This window comes from Vipera berus (genome assembly GCF_964194415.1).
Source record: "Vipera berus genome assembly, chromosome: 16".
NCBI classification, from domain to species: Eukaryota; Metazoa; Chordata; class Lepidosauria; order Squamata; family Viperidae; genus Vipera; species Vipera berus.
In genome coordinates, this window is record NC_138219.1 from 6,569,262 (window position 1) to 6,586,091 (window position 16,830).

Consider the following 16,830-nt stretch of genomic DNA (forward strand, 5'->3'; position numbering starts at 1 on the left):
AAATAAAAGTACGAATAAAAATATAATAAGATAGTAAAAAAAATAAATAATAATAATGCCAATCTAGGCACAAACCTAATAAAATATAATATCAACATAGGTAAAGGTAAAGGTTCCCCCGCACGTGCGTGCTAGTCGTTTCTGACTCTAGGGGCCGCTGCTCATCTCCGTTTCAAAGCCGAAGAGCCAGCGCTTGTCCGAGGACGTCTCCGTGGTCATGTGGCCGGCATGACTGGACGCCAAAGGCGCACGGAACGCTGTTACCTTCCCACCGTAGTGGTCCCTATTTTTCTACTTGCATTTTTACGTGCTTTCGAACTGCTAGGTTGGCAGAAGCTGGGACGAGTAACAGGCGCTCACTCTGCTACGCGGCACTCGGGATTCGACCCGCCAAACTGATCGACAAGCTGATCGACAAGCTCAGCGTCCTAACCCACTGAGCCACCGCGTCCCTTTTATATCAACATAGTGATAAGAATAAAATATAAATGAATAAAAAAAATGAAAAGAAGAGAAGTGTAAGGAGAAATTTAAAAAGTAGAAATAGCCTTCTTTTCTCTAGTTGCCGGCCTTCCAACGGGGAAATTTCTCCCCTTTAAAAAAGAAAATCAGAAATAAGGTTCAGGTTGCAACCTCTTTGTATTTGTGCCTGCAAGAAGAAGAAGAAGAAGGAGAAGGAGAAGGAGAAGGAGAAGAAGAAGAAGAAGAAGAAGAAGAAGAAGAAGAAGAAGAAGAAGAAGAAGAAGAAGAAGAAGAAGAAGAAGAAGAAGAAGAAGAAGAAGAAGAAGAAGAAGAAGAAGAAGGAGGAAGGAAAAACACGCCACACCTTGCAAAGGAATGTCAGCTTTGGAAATGCAGGGGGGGAAAAAATCCTCCCAAATTAAAAACAACAATGTTACCAACCCCTTACTTTGCCAATTCTTCGCCTTCAGGTGTGTACGCGTGTGTGTGTGTGTGTGTGTGTGTTTTCTTTCAAAAAGCGGTTGTTGTTTTTCTCCGCTTGGGAGAAAAGCCGGGGAGTTTTTCAATAGCTTTCAATTCTTTTTTTCCCCCTCGTTACCACATGATTTCCCTGCCCAATTTCCTTGCGGTTCAGCCTCTAATTTGCCTTTTCTGTTTTTTTTCCTCTAGCGGGCAGGCACTTGGCTAGATAGATAGATAGATAGATAGATAGATAGGCAGGCAGGCAGGCAGGAAGGAAGGAAGGAAGGAAGGAAGGAATGGATAGATAGATACTAGATAGATAGATAGGCAGGAAGGAAGGAAGGAAGGAGAAGATGATGGATGGATACATAGATAGTAAAACAGATGATAGATAGATAGATAGATAGATAGATAGATAGATAGATAGATAGATAGATAGATAGATAGATAATAGATAGATTAATGGGTGGACGGATGGATGGACAGATGAATACATAAATAGACATACAGATGGATGGATAGATGGACAGATAGATGGGTGGATGGATAGATGGATGGATTAAGATATAGATTGTTAGAGGAATGGATGGATAGATGGATTAAGGTATAAATAGATAGATAGTTGGATTGATGGATGCATAGAGAGAGAGAGAAATACATAACGGATGGACAGATCAACAGGTGATGGATGGATTTAGATAGATGATAGATAGATAGATAGATAGATAGATAGATAGATAGATAGATAGATAGATAGATAGATATAGAAAATAGATATAGATATAGATATATTCCTAAAAAGCCCCCAGATAAGAAAAAAAATTGGTTTCAAACTACATTATATTTACCTGTTTACCTGCATCTCCTTCACGGTGCATCCTTTTCCTGCAGTGCCGCCCAGGGAAGTGTGGGTAAACGGCTCAAAGCTGGCTAACGGGTAGCCACCAACAGACTATCATAGACAGTAATGTTTGTCGCTGCCGGTTGCTTCGTTTGTTTCTTTTCTCCTTCCTTGAATTATGCAAAAGCGGAGATAGATAAGAGATTTTACCAAAGGAGGTTTCTGGCCGTAAAAAAAACCAAAAACACACCAAAACCCCAAAACAAACCCCAAATCTAAAATTAATATGTTCCTTGTCGTGGGGGCGAGGAAGAGAGAAACCTCGTTAGCTAGCCTAATTAACACATTTTGCGGTTCTTGTCGCTGCAGGAGAAGCTGGCAGAAGTGGGCGACGGTGCTAATAAAGCACATTAATTGAGGAAATGTCTTTTTTTCCCCTTTTTTTAAAAAAATAATATTTTATTAATTTTCCAATTTTCCATTTGGATATTTAAAAAGCAACGTGGTGACTGGATTAGTTGACAGCTCAGTAACAGAGTCTTAGTGCAAAACTCAGGCTACAGTGTCAGATATTTTTTCTCTTTTTCCCTTCACATCTACTGTCTCGTATTCAAGTTAGGACATGTCTAATGATATCAACTCAATAAAAATGTCACTATTACATTTATCATTGAATTTTTAGCTTATACGTATCTTAGTTACGCTCAATCTTCCTAAACAAATCCCTATCCTGTTATTAATGTTTACTCAGTTTTTAATTTCTCGTCAATATTCCAATTTAACCTTTGATATTTCTAATTTCCAGGCTTTGGGTAACCAAGATTTCCTTTATCTCACTTCATAACCCGTTTCCTCTCCTTTTTTGGCCTGTTTCTCCCCCAATTGACAGGAAGTGGACGTTCTGGATATCAGCTGCGTCCGAGACACTCGCACGGGACGCTACGCCAAGCTGCCGAAGGTAAATCCCGGTTTATAGGTTGGAACCTTTAAGGGGGGGGCGCGGGCTCCCCAAACCTCTTCTACTCCATGGTGACGTGACAGGCCCCCAAATTTGGGGCTGGTTTTCCTGCGCAGCTATTCCCGGACTTAACAATGGTTCATTCAGTGAGCATTTGAAGTGACAACAGCACTGAGATGATCATCTGTCGGAACCACAACATTAAGCCAACATCTGAGTTCCCCTCCCCTGAGCACATAGCATCAAAGCACAATTCCCTCCTCTAATTAACAGTCATAAATCACATCCTCCAATTAGTTTGAAATGCAGGCTCTCCCTCCAGTTCTCCAGCCCGCCAGTTCTTATCATTTCAGTAACCTTGGTTCTCACACTAGGTTCAGAATTGTTATGTCTAGCTAAACTCTCACGCGTGTTCCTCCCCCTCCCCCCAGTGTCATCTAATTCTAACTCTGAGTCTAAGAGTAAAACATAAGAAGGAAAATGGTGGCCTCTCCACACGTTGTCAAAGCAAAAACATCCAATGTTAGCATCGTTGACAACAGTTAAGTATGACCGTTGCGGCATCCCCAGGGTCACGGTATCAAAATTTGGCCACTCGGCAACTGGCTCGTATTTATGATGGTCGCCGCATCCCGGTGTGTGTGTGTGTGTCACGTGATCCCCTTTTGCGACCTTCCGACACCCAAAGTCAATGGGGAATGACTGACTGTGACTGACCTGTTAAGTGGTTCACTTAACGGGTGCCAGAAAGGTCACAAAAATGGGGCAAAATCCACTTCGCAAATGTCTCAGCCGTTTTTCCAGAGCGCAAGCTGTGGTTTGTTGTGCGCAAACTCTGGTTTGTTTCCAGAATGCGAACCCTGGCTCGCTCCATTTCTGCAAGCCAAACTCTGATTGGTGGGTATATAGGTTTTTTGTTTTTGAAAGTCTATTCTTTTTCTGTTTTGTCCTTTAGAATAAGTAAGCTGCCCGGAATTTGTGGAGTCTGCCGGTCTCTCCATTAATGAAATAAAAAAAGGAAATAAAATTAAAATAATTTGATGACCAGGGTAATAACTTAGCCTGCTGGAAGGACCCCGTCAGAGCATTGTCTCATTGCATTAAGCTTGGATTTGTTTTTAACTATATTTTTCTGTGACTTGTCGAGTTATTGAGACTGATAACCTACCTCTCCATCCTTCCATTCTCAATTCTCGGTATTCCTGCGTGACCCTTGCTGAGAATTCTGGGAACTGAAGGCTTCTTCTCAAGAGGGTGGACCACAGTTCCCAGAATTCCCCACTAGCATGGGCATTGCTGAGAAATCTGGAAGCTGACCTTCACATGTCTAGAAGGTATCCAGTTTAGGGAAAGCTGACACACACAATTTTAGGTTGCAAACCCGTAAATGAAAATGAAAATACTGGCTGGGGAATTCTGGGACGCACACCCATCTTAAAGCAGGCTGGCTGGGGAATTCTGGGAGTTGAAGCCCACCCCTCGTAAACCATGCTGGCTGGGGGATTCTGGGAGTTGATGTCCACTCCTCTTAAAAGCATGCTGGCTGGGGGATTCTGGGAGTTGAAGTCCACCCATCTTAAAAGCATGCTGGCTGGGGGATTCTGGGAGTTGAAGCCCACCCCTCTTAAAGCCTGTTGGCTGGGGAATCCACCCGTTCAAAAGCACGCTGGGAGTTGAAGCCCACACGTCTTAAAGTTGCCACGGTTGAGAAACACAGGACTCTTAACAAAAACCACGCTTCTTAATAGCCTCCGTCCAGTAAAGACGGCTTCTCTCAACGCTGCTATGTCTTCTGTCTTTTTGAAGGACCCCAAAATTCGGGAAACCCTGGGCTTTGGAAGTCCAGAACAACAACCCGAGGATAAACTTTTGACAGTCGTTCATGGACCTGACCTGGTCAACGTGAGTTTCCTCAACTTCATGGCGGTTGTCCAAGACAATACAGCAAAGGTAAGGAGACCAAAGAGAGAAGCAACCTAGAACTAAGGAGAAACTTCCTGACAGTCAGGACAATTAACCAGTGGAACAACCTGCCTCCAGAAGCTGTGAATGCTCCAACACTGGAAGTTTTTAAGAAGAGACTGGCCAGCCATTTGTCTGAAATGGTCTATGGTTTCCTGCCTGAGCAGGGGGTTGGACTAGAAGACCTCCAAGGTCCCTTCCAACATCATCATCATCATCATCATCATCATTATTATTATTATTATTATTATTATTAATCATTGCTCAGTCAGCCAGATGTTCAGACTGGATTTGACATTTTTGTCTACCTATCCTTACCAAGGACCTGGGATAGGCGGATGTGAATGTTTATTGTTGTTATTGTTATTGTTGTTCTTATTTCATTATATATATATACAGTATATATATATATATAATGAAAAACGTCATGACTGATTGCTAGCTCCTCAAGGCAGAAATCAATCTGAATCCTTTCTCCCTGAGAAGCTAGCTTTTTTTTTAATGCAGGGAATTGATTTCCTCGGGGATCCCAGGACCCCAGAATAGGTTTTCCATCTTGATTTTAGTGGTTGTAAAATTGTTCGGATGGAACTGCACGGGCTTCAAGATTTCCTGTTATGGAATTGTTCCTTTTAGTTCTGGATTACTGATTAAGCTAAATAAACTTCGGGGAATATCTTGGGCACAGTGGCAAGCAGCTAATGGCCATGTTCTCATTTGCACGAATCATGATGATTGTGAGCGTTGCGTCTCTCTCTCTCTCACACACACACACTCTTCCAAAGTAATGCTTTTTGAACGCATCTTAAAAACTTTTCAAAAACGCTTTGGGAAACTTTTTTTTTAAAAAAAAACCCTCGTCTCTTAAAACCTCGTCTCTATGCAACTTCCGGGCAGCGAAATGCAAAAAGCCATAACATAGAAAAACAAAAGTGTTTCTAAACCTCCATTTAATTGAACTGTGCAGTAAACAGGCTTTTTACCCCACCCCCACCCCCACCCCCCACCCTGGGGTTAAATAGTCCGGAATCTATATTTCTGATTGGCAAAGAAATCCAAGGTTTCTTCACCCTGTGCGTTATATCTATTTGCTGTCTTTTTTTAAAGCTGTTTTTGCTTAGAAACAGATCTGCCCGTGGGTGAAAGATCTCCGCTTTTGCGTTCGCAACTTCCTTAAATGGCATCTGCTCGCTCTCCAAATCAAATTAGGCTAATCGTTTTAAAAAGTGGCTGAAATTTAGAAAGGCAGCAATTTTATTCTGCTTCTGCCCTGTTTTGCGGGAGGTGCCGCAGTTCCAGAGCAGGCTGGTGTGTGTGTGTGTGTGTCTGTGTGTCTGTGTGTCTGTGTCTGTGTGTTGGCTTGCATTGTTGAGTTGTGGCAAAAGGAACAAATGGCGTTAAGAGAATATTTGGAGCAAAGATTGGGAAAAACAAGTCCCTGACTTACAACCTCGCTTAGCCATTCCCGTTGCTAAGCGAGGCAGCCTCTTAAACGAGCCGTGCCTGATTTTATGACCGCTGTAGCCACGGTTGTTCAACGAATCGTGGATCACCCACTCGTTAAGCAAACCTGGCTTCCTCCGTCGGCTTGGCTGACGGGACGGTCACAAGCTGGGATCGCGTGACCTCCGGACACGGCAGTCGTCATCAAGCCAGGCCAGCTGCCCAGCGTCCGAATTTTGATCAGGTTAATTCTATGAGACGGTCGTAACTGTGAGGACCGGGTCACAAGTCCCTTCCTTCAGCGCCGTTGTAGCTTAGTCACTAAACAGATTGTTTGTAAGCCTCCAGGCTTCCTTTTGCCGTCACCCAAGCACAGGGAAAAAAAAACAACCACAATCTCCTTCTCATTCCTGGCCGTGATTCTAGGCCACCTGCTTTCAAACCCAGTTTGTTGGGCGTAAAGGAATTATAGTGGGTTTTTTTTCCCCTCCCTCCTTCTGCTTCCAGATTTGGGCCGAGGAGCTGTTCAAGCTCGCCACCAACATCCTCGCGCAAAACGCTTCTCGAAATACTTTTTTGCAAAAAGCGTAAGTGGTTTGTTTCCTCCCCCCCCCGGCAACGGTTGAGATAAAGACGGGGGGGGGGGCTTCCTAATTCACCAAAGGCTGACTTGACTTGCATTTGCGACCTAGACTGGCCCAAGCCGGAATTCAAATTTCGATCTGGGTGGGAGGAAAAAAAAACAAAAAACAAAACACAACCCACCTTTTCCAGCTTATCTTTTGACCCTGATAAGCAGCTCCGCCTTTCCTTCCTGCTCTCCAATTGTGTGCTTACAGCTACGCCCGGCTGAAAATCCAGGTTAACCAAGATGGGAGGATCCCAGTCAAGAAGTAAGATGGTTTCCTCTCCTAGATTCTTTGGGGTCGGGGATCTGCATGTTCGTTTTCTTTGTCTGGGTAGGGTGGCGGGTTTGAATTCTGCACTCTTGTAAGAGAAGGGAGGCGAAGGCGAAGGGAGGAGAGGAGAGGAGAGGAAAGGAAAAAGGGAAGGAGAGGAGAGGAAAAGGGGAAGGGAAGGAGAGGAAAAAGGAAAAAGGGAAGGGAAAGAGGAAAAAGGGAAGGAAATGGAAAAGGGAAGGAAAGGAAAGGAAAGGAGAAGAAAAAGGGAAGGGAAGGAGAGGAAAAAGGAAAAAGGGAAGGAAAGGGAAAGAGGAAAAGGGAAGGAAATGGAAAAGGGAAGGAAAGGAAAGGAGAAGAAAAAGGGAAGGGAAGGAGAGGAAAAAGGAAAAAGGGAAGGAAAGGGAAAGAGGAAAAAGGGGAAGGGAAGGAAATGGAAAAGGGAAGGGGAGGAAAAAGGGAAGGAAAGGGAAGGAGAGGAAAAAGGAAAAAGGGAAGGGAAGGAAAAAGGGAAGGAAAGGGAAGGAGAAGAAAAAGGGAAGGGAAGGAGAGGAAAAAGGAAAAAGGGAAGGAAAGGGAAAGAGGAAAAAGGGGAAGGGAAGGAAATGGAAAAGGGAAGGGGAGGAAAAAGGGAAGGAAAGGGAAGGAGAGGAAAAAGGAAAAAGGGAAGGGAAGGAAAAAGGGAAGGAAAGGGAAGGAGAAGAAAAAGGGAAGGGAAGGAGAGGAGAGGAAAAAGGGAAGGGAAGGAGAGGAAAAAGGAAAAAGGGAAGGAAAGGGAAGGGAAGGGAAGGGAAGGGGAAGGAAGGAGAATTGGAAAAGGAGAGAAAAGAGAAAAAAAAGGAAAGCACAGAGGGAAGGGAAGGGAATTGGAAAGGAAGAGAAGGGAGAAAGGTGGGAGGGGAGGGGAGGAAGGAAGGCACGGTGGTCGTAAGTCGAGGACCACCTGCCTTGTCCAAAGCACAGAAAGTTGCAGGAACCATCTACCCCTCGCGGCTCCTTCGACGTCACCCCCTCCCCCCTCCTTGCTCTCTTTGGGAGAGAGAAGCCCGGCCGGGTTGGGGTCAGAGTGGCTTTCCCTTCGCAGGATTGTTGGATGGTGATAAATATTTTTTAATATTTCATATTTATCTGCCGAATATCTGACCCGGGGTTTCTTCCGGGTCCTGGCTGCTCAAGTCAAGTCTGTTCTTCTGAAACTTCCTAACAGCCAGGACCATGAGCCAGGGGAACAACCCGCCACCAGAAAGTTTTGGGTGTTCCAACACTGGAGCTTTTTCAAGAAGAGACTGGACGATGGGATAGGGTTTCCTGCTTGAGCAGGGGGGGGGTTGGACTAGATGGCCTCTAAGGTCCCTTAGCCACTGGGGCAAGAGAAGTCACCAAACGGGGCAAAATTCACTTAACAAACGTCCGGCTTAGCGACAGAGATTTTTTTTGAGGTCGTAAGTTGAGGACCGCCACCTGTAATGGTCTCTGGGAATGACCAGGAGAAAAGAGGCAGGGTCAAGGAAACGGTTAGATCGGAGACGAACATAAGCTGCATAATGGGCGGAGGGGGGGGGATAGGACCCCGCCTAATATTTTACAATCTGGACGTGTGCTTTGAGACTTCCTGTTCACAAAACTTCACAATAAAATAAGCTTATCTGGTTTATTTTATTTATTTTTATTTTATTGAATTTATATACCGCCCTTTCCCGAAGGACTCAGGGCGGTTTACAGGGTATAATTTTTAAAACATTAATACAAAAATTAAGACCAATTTAAAAAAGATTAAACTAAGTCCCTGCGACATGTAAAACCCCAGTTAAAACCCCAATTGCCTTGGTCTATATACTCAAGAAGGCGAATATATTGTTTGCACGTCCGTTTCTGGCAAACTCCGGCCCGTTGCAAAATTGCGCTTTTGCTTGGCGAGGTCTGAGCTGGTTTGACTCCATCTCCCATGGCCCGTGGGCTGGGAACGATGGGAAGGAGCGATCCGAAGGCCCGGAGACGGCTCGGTCGAGGGAAACTGAGTCTCGGTGGTGCCAGCCCGGTTCGATTCGATTTTCTCTTTTTTTCTTTCTTTCTTGGATTTCCTTCTTGCAGTATTCTCAAAATGTTCTCGGCTGACAAGAAGCGAGTGGAGACGGCCTTGGAATCCTGCGGCCTGAACTTCAACAGGGTGTGTTCCAGGTTGCTGCTGCTTCTGATCTCTTCCCCAGCGTCACCCCAAACCTTTGAGTCTGCCCAGGATCCCCAATAACATCTGCCTTACTTGAGGGAGGGAGGGAGGGAGGGAGGGAGGGAGGGAGGAAGGAAGGAAGGAAGGAAGGAAGGAAGGAAGGAAGGAAGGAAGGAAGGAGAGAATGGGAGGGAGGGAGGGAGGGAGGGAGGGGGAGAGGGAGGAATGGGAGGGAGGGAGGAGGAAAGGAAAGAAGGAAGGAAGGAAGGAAAGAAAGAAGAATGGGAGGGAGGGAGGGAGGAGGGAAAGGGAGGAAGGAAGGAAGGAAGGAGGGAAGGAAGAGTGGGAGGAAGGGAAGGAGGGGGAGAGGGAGGGAGGAGGAAAGAAGGAAGGAAGGAAGGAAGGAAGGAAGGAAGGAAGGAAGGAAGGAAGGAAGGAAGGAGAGAATGGGAGGGAGGGAGGGAGGGAGGGGAGAGGGAGGAATGGGAGGGAGGGAGGAGGAAAGGAAAGAAGGAAGGAAGGAAAGAAGAATGGGAGGGAGGGAGGGAGGAGGGAAAGGGAGGAAGGAAGGAAGGAAGGAGGGAAGGAAGAGTGGGAGGAAGGGAAGGAGGGGGAGAGGGAGGGAGGAGGAAAGAAGGAAGGAAGGAAGGAAGGAAGGAAGGAAGGAAGCAGAGAATGGGAGGGAGGAATGGGAGGAGAAAAGGAAGGAGGAGGAAAAGGGAGGAAGGAAGGAAGGAAGGAAGGAAGGAAGGAGAGTGGGAGGAAGGGAAGGAGGGGGAGAGGGAGGGAGGAGGAAAGAAGGAAGGAAGGAAGGAAGGAAGGAAGGAAAGGAAGGAAGGACGGAAGGAAGGAAGGAAGGAGAGTGGGAGGAAGGGAAGGAGGGGGAGAGGGAGGGAGGAGGAAGGAAGGAAAGGAAGGAAGGAAGGAAGGAGAGTGGGAGGAAGGGAAGGAGGGGGAGAGGGAGGGAGGAGGAAAGGAACGAAGGAAGGAAGGAAGGAAGCAGAGAATGGGAGGGAGGAATGGGAGGAGAAAAGGAAGGAGGAGGAAAAGGGAGGGAGGAAGGAAAGGAAGGAAGGAGAGAATGGGAGGAAGGGAAGGAGGGGGAGAGGGAGGGAATGGGAGGGAGGGAGGAGGGAAGGAAGGAATCACCCCCTTTTTCAAGCCAATTTGGTTCTCCGACTCCTGCCGGGCCTCCCTTTATGCCCCTCTTTCCAGCCCCCGAATGTCAAGAAATAATTCCGATTTCTCCGGAATCCGCAGCCCGTTTCCACTCTTTTATGCTTCCTCCCCAGAGTGAGTCAATCAAGCCGGAAGAATTCAGCCTGGAGATCTTCGAGCGTTTCCTCAACAAACTCTGCCTTCGTCCCGACATCGACAAAATCCTGCTGGAGATGTAAGTCGAACTTTGTGGATCTGACACCGTTGTGAGACCGAAACGGGGACACCTCAACATACGACCGTAACGGAGCCTGTTTGTGAAGGTCATAAGTCTTGACGGTCATCAATCCGGTCACCCATATGACCGTTTTTGACCTTGTTCGCAGCGGCCGTTAAGCGAGTCACCTCAGCCGTCCCAGGGCGCCCCCTCTGGGCTAGGCAGCCTTTTCGCCAAACAGGATTTCCCCTTAACGGCGGCAAGGAAGGTCATAAAATGGGACGACGTTCATTGAACCGCTGTCTTACTTAGCAACGGAAACTTGGGGCTCAGTTGCGGTCATAAGTGAAGGACTACCCGTGGCCTGCAGGTTTATAGCCCCAGTACCCCACTTTGATGCCAGGCACAATACAGGCAGTCCTCGTTTAGCGACCGTTCAGAGTTACGACGTGACTGAAAAAAAGGGACTTAGGACTGTTTTTCACACTTAACGACCGTTGCAGCCTCCCTGTGGTCACGCCATCAAAATTCAGGTGCTTGGTGACTGACTCGTATTTATGACCGTCGCCCCGTCTCCTGGGGGGTCCCGTGACCCCCTTTTGCAAACTTCCGACAAACAAAGTCCATGGGGAAGCCAGGTTCCCTTAACAACCGTGTTTCTCACTTAACAACCACAGTTGAAATCCTTTCACAACTCCAGCAGGGAAGGCAGTAAAATTGGGCAAAAGTCACTTGGCCAGTGTCTCACTTAACAACAGAAACTGAGGTCGTAAGTCGAGGACTACCTGTATCCAATTCCTTTTTTTTTGTTTTTTCCTGTCCTAATCCGATCAGCGGCGCCAAGGGGAAGCCGTATCTGAGCCTCGACCAGCTGATGGAGTTTATCAACCAGAAGCAACGGGATCCCCGCCTGAACGAGGTCCTGTACCCTCCCCTCACCCGGGCGCAAGTGCGCCAGCTGATCGCCAAGTACGAGCGCAACCAGCAGTTCCAGCAAAGGGGTAAGATGCCCCCCCCTTTTTTTTTTTTGGCCCCAAGGTTTGGGTTTGCGTGTCCCCTGAACTCGGCACCGTCCCTCTTTACAAACCCGTTCTCGCGCAGTCCGCGGGCAACGGAACAAAACCGTGGACAGAGAAGAGAGAAGAAAAGCCAAATGCCAATAATAATAATAATAATAATAATAATAATAATAATAATAATAATAATAATAATAATAATAATAATAATAATGATTTGGACCCCTTTGTGTAGTGGTTTGGGGGCCGGATTCAAAATCGAGAGGTGGAGAGTTCGAGTCCTACCCTCCCCCCCCCCCGGGCAGGGAAACTGACCGGGCGACTTCGGGCCAGCGGTTCTCTCTCGGTCTGTCAGCCCTGCGAGGGAGTCCGGAAAAGAAGCAAAATACTGAGGAGAACTAGCCAACCTCTTCACTGTCAGGTTTCCCTTAAGAGAATTTTGCAAAAATGAAAATATTTCTTTTCTTTTAACTCTCCGGGAAATCAGCAGGGGTGGGGGTGGGGAGGTCTCTTCTGAAGCATGTCTCCTCCCCCTTCAGTGGGCTTTTTCACATGCCCATCCTCCCCTCCGTGGCTTCCCCCTCGGATCTCCCAAGGTCATTCTTAACAGACCCTAGCCTAGTCCAGCCCGCCCCGCAGGATCGTTGCGGTGGGGAAAACCAGAGTCAGTTCTTGAGCTCAAGGCTGGCATGAGCCGAACCAAAACCAAGGCAGAAAATAATAATAATAATAATAATAATAATAATAATAATAATAATAATAATAATAATAATAATATCCATAATGACGGTAGTCATAAGACAGGGCTGGTTCTTGAATTGGAGCCGTGGTTGAAATTTTCCTGGTTCTGGTCAGTCCGTTAATTATCTTTTATTTGAAGTTCTAGGACTTTGGCCAAGGGAGTCTCAAGTTTTTCTCTTCCTTTCCCAGATCAGATGTCCCTGGAGGGTTTTGGGCGCTACCTGGGGGGTGAAGAGAACACCATCGTGCCCCCCGAAAAGCTGGACCTGTGTGACGACATGACGCATCCACTAAGCAGCTACTTCATTAATTCTTCACATAATACCTACCTCACAGGTACATATAGATACAGACTGGGCAGTTGTGAAGGCATCTGTCTCTCTATATCTTTATTTATATCATCTATATATAGCATTATCTGTCTGTCTGTCTGTCTATCTATCTATCTATCTATCTATCTATCTATCTATCTATCTATCTATCTATCTATCTTCTTTAAATTCTTTATTCTTTATTATAACATGCCTCGTTTAGTTTCAATTCAGCGTAGAGTTTCTCAACCTGGGCAACTTGAAGCTGTTATGGACTTCAACATCCAGCATCCTTCAAACTTGGCCACGTTTGCAAAGGCTGCTGGGAACTGCAGTTCACATAACGTCCAGTGTTTCTCCACCCTGGCAATTTGAAGACGGGTGATTGCAACTCCCAGCATCCCTTTCACTCGGCCAAGCGTGCAAAGACTGCTGGGAACTGCAGTTGACATAACATAAAGGAGGGTGGGGTGGCGGGGTTTGTCTCCAAACGTGGCCCTTTGATGACTTGTGGACTTCAACTCCCAGAATTCCTCAGCCAGTACGCTGGCTGGAGAATTCTGGGAGTTGAGGTCCACCTATCTTAAACTTATTGAGGTCGAGTGTTTTAGAGCAGGGGTCTTCAGACTTGGTCCTTTTATGACTTGTGGACTTCAACTCCCAGAAGTCTTCACCCAGCGTGCCTGGCTGAGAAATTCTGGGAATTGAAGTCCACAAGTCATAAAAGGGCCAAGTTTGAAGACCCTTGTTTTAGAGGGTTGTGGTGTCGCAAAATTGGAGCATCCCACGTTAAATGAGATTGTTAGCGAGTTCTTTAATTCAAGATGATTTGCAGAAGCATTTGAAGGTCGAAGCATTAAACTGAGTTTGCGGCTGAGAGAAGAATTTAATGACTCATTTTTTATGGCTAGCACTGAACATTTTATTGACATTCCGGCACCAGGCAGAGGGGACTCCACCCAGTTCTTTATCTATTGGTACAATTTGTTTTTTTCACCCTTTACCACAGAGATGGGGAATTTTTGCTCTAAGTCAGCATTTCTCAACCTTAGCAATGTTAAGATGTGTGCATTTCAACTCCCAGAATTCCTCAGCCAGCTTGCTTTAAGATTGGTGGACTACAACTCCCAGAATTCCCCAGCCAGCTTGCTTTAAGATTTGTGGACTTCAACTCACAGAATTCCCCAGCAAGCAATGCTTTAAGATTGGTAGACTTCAACTCCCAGAATTTTCCAGCCATCTTAAAGTTCCAAGTTTGAGAAGCAGTGCTCAATTATTATGTGAAGTGCAGTTCCCAGCAGCCTTTGCAAACTTGGCCAAAAGTGAGGGATGCTGGGAATTGGAGTTTTGCAACAGCCAGGGCCAGAACTGACTGCAGATGGTTTGAACATTGTGGCAAACCCTGATATGATTGCCTTGATCTTGGCTTAAGAGTGGCACGTAAACCCAACCGTTGCCATTTATGGCTTAGTTGCATAAGACCAGGCTTCAGGCACTGCTGTGAATCCAGCCACTTCAGATGTATGCGTAGAAACGAAGCCAACAAGGGAATAAAAGCAACACAATTGCAGAATAATTCAAATAATTGAAGGTGGGAATCTTTCGTGTTGCAGCCTCTGGAGACGCCATTCCAATTAGCTGGCGCCAAAGAAAGAAAAATTTTCTCTCTCGGATAATAGCTTGCCATTTCCTAGCATCCCCAGAGGAGAACTGGGGTGTAACATTTCTGGCCTCAGTTTGTGAAGTGAAAAGCTTGCACAGTAGGCAGGCAGGCAGACACAGATAGATAACCTTTATTGTCATTTTTTTAAACTGTGGACACATTGGCACACATTAAAAATGAAATTCTGTTCCCTGCTCTCAAAAGTTAGATGAGAGGATAGATAGATAGATAGATAGATAGATAGATAGATAGATAGATAGATAGATAGATAGATAGATAGATAGATAGATAGACAGACAGACAGACAGATAGATAGATGATAGATAGATAGATAGATAGATAGATAGATAGATAGATAGATAGATAGATAGATAGATAGATGATTGAAAGTATATAGAGAGATATGATTGAAAGGATGGATGGATGGATGGATGGATGGATGGATCAATCGATAGATAGACAGACAGACAGACAGACAGACATGGATGGATGGATGGATGGATGGATGGAATAGATGGATAATAGATAGATGAGATGATATAGATAGATGAGAGAAGAGAGCCATGGAAGATAGATAGATAGATAGATAGATAGATAGATAGATAGATAGATAGATAGATAGATAGATAGATAGATAGATAGATAGATAGATAGATAGATAGATAGATAGATGATTGAAAGTATATAGAGAGATATGATTGAAAGGATGGATGGATGGATGGATGGATGGATGGATCAATCGATAGATAGACAGACAGACAGACAGACAGACATGGATGGATGGATGGATGGATGGATGGAATAGATGGATAATAGATAGATGAGATGATATAGATAGATGAGAGAAGAGAGCCATGGAAGATAGATAGATAGATAGATGATAGATAGATAGATAGATAGATAGATAGATAGATAGATAGATAGATAGATAGATAGACAGACAGACAGACAGACAGACAGACAGACAGACAGACAGATAGATGAGAGGATGACAGGATAGACAGACAGATAACTTTTATTGTCATTTTTTTTTACTGTGGGCTCATTGGCACACATTAAAAATGCAATTCTGTTCCCTGTTCTCAAAAGTTTCCACGTACAAAACACACATTTGAGCACGCTACACACAACCTGTGAGTAAATCCCCTTACCTACAAAGAGCATATAAATTTGAATCCCTGTCCCTCCTGAATGCATAGCGGGAAGAGGAAGCTTGAGCGTTTCACAAGCTTAATACTTGTACGCAACGAAACGGTGATGGAATCTTAACTCTATCTAACCCTTCCTCTTCTGTTTTTTTCTTTCTTTTTTCCCCCCTCTCCGTGTGCTCTTTCCTCCCTCCAGCCGGGCAGCTGACGGGCAATTCCTCCGTGGAAATGTACCGGCAGGTGCTCTTAAGCGGGTGCCGCTGTATCGAACTTGATTGCTGGAAGGGGCGTCCCCAGGACGAAGAACCGTTCATCACTCACGGCTTCACCATGACGACGGAAGTCCCCTTCAAGGTGCCTGTTGGGGGTCCCCCTCTCTCTTCACTGGAGGGCAAGGGACCCTCCCCCTCCTTCACTTTTTCAATCCAGTCTTTCTTAAGTCTAGAATCTGGGAATCAGGAGATCGGATGGGACCTGAGAGGTCATTTAGTCCAACCCCCCCTCCCGTCTCAAGGCAGGAACCCCGGGGGAGATGGGTGGTTAAAAATAGGGAATATAAATAAAATAAAGCGCTGTCGCGGTGCTCCGCAGACTTGGCAACTTGAAGATGGGCGGGCTTCAGCTCCCAGAATTCCCCAGCCAGTATGCTTCAAGATGGGTGGACTTCAACTCCCAGAATTCCCCAACCAGTATGCTATAAGTTGGGTGGACTTCAACTCCCAGAATTCCTCAGCCAGTATGCTTTAAGATGGGTGGACTTCAACTCCCAGAATTCCCCAGCCAGTATGCTTTAAGACTTCAACTCCCAGCTTGCTTTGAAATGTCTGGACTTCAGCTCCCAGAATCCCCCAGCCAATGTTAAATCCCTTCGCTCTCATCTCGCTCTGTTGCAGGAGGTCATCGAGGCCATCGCAGAAAGCGCCTTCAAGACGTCGCCCTACCCCGTCATCCTTTCGTTTGAGAACCACGTTGATTCGTGAGTAAGCTACTTGCGGCCAGAGCGGAACTGTGTGGGAGACGTCATTTTCCCCCCCCTCATATCCTGTTTTTATGGAGGCTTCGGAAAAACTGCTTTTTACTGATTTTTCCCCTTTCTAGAGCGAAGCAGCAGGCTAAGATGGCCGAGTACTGCCGAAGCATCTTCGGGGACGCCCTTCTGATCGATCCCTTTGAAAAATACCCGGTGAGTAACTCTTGATCAGGGGGGTCTTCAGACTTGGCCCTTTGACGACTCGTGGACTTCAACTCCCAGAATTCCTCAGCCAGCGTGCCCAGTTCGAAGACCCCCCCCCCTGCTCTTGATGGACCTTGCTGACTTCTATTTGCAGGTCATCTTCAACGTACCACCAATTCCGGTTGTTAAGTGAGGCATTTGTTTTTGC

General features: G+C 45.9%; 1 protein-coding gene across 1 annotated transcript in view; it reads left to right on the forward strand.

Annotated features, from left to right (window-relative positions):
* Positions 1–917: 917 nt before the first annotated feature.
* PLCB3 (phospholipase C beta 3) overlaps positions 918–16,830 on the forward strand; it is a gene marked incomplete at its 5' end in the record, with an annotated part of 36,343 nt that continues 20,430 nt past the window's right edge. The window contains 12 exons of the mRNA XM_081341056.1: positions 918–932; positions 2,655–2,723; positions 4,530–4,673; positions 6,636–6,715; positions 6,968–7,021; positions 9,119–9,194; positions 10,487–10,587; positions 11,404–11,570; positions 12,516–12,662; positions 15,645–15,802; positions 16,342–16,424; positions 16,547–16,631. Of these exons, the coding sequence (XP_081197182.1) occupies positions 918–932; positions 2,655–2,723; positions 4,530–4,673; positions 6,636–6,715; positions 6,968–7,021; positions 9,119–9,194; positions 10,487–10,587; positions 11,404–11,570; positions 12,516–12,662; positions 15,645–15,802; positions 16,342–16,424; positions 16,547–16,631 (1,179 nt within the window). The remainder of the gene's footprint in view (positions 933–2,654; positions 2,724–4,529; positions 4,674–6,635; positions 6,716–6,967; positions 7,022–9,118; positions 9,195–10,486; positions 10,588–11,403; positions 11,571–12,515; positions 12,663–15,644; positions 15,803–16,341; positions 16,425–16,546; positions 16,632–16,830) is intronic.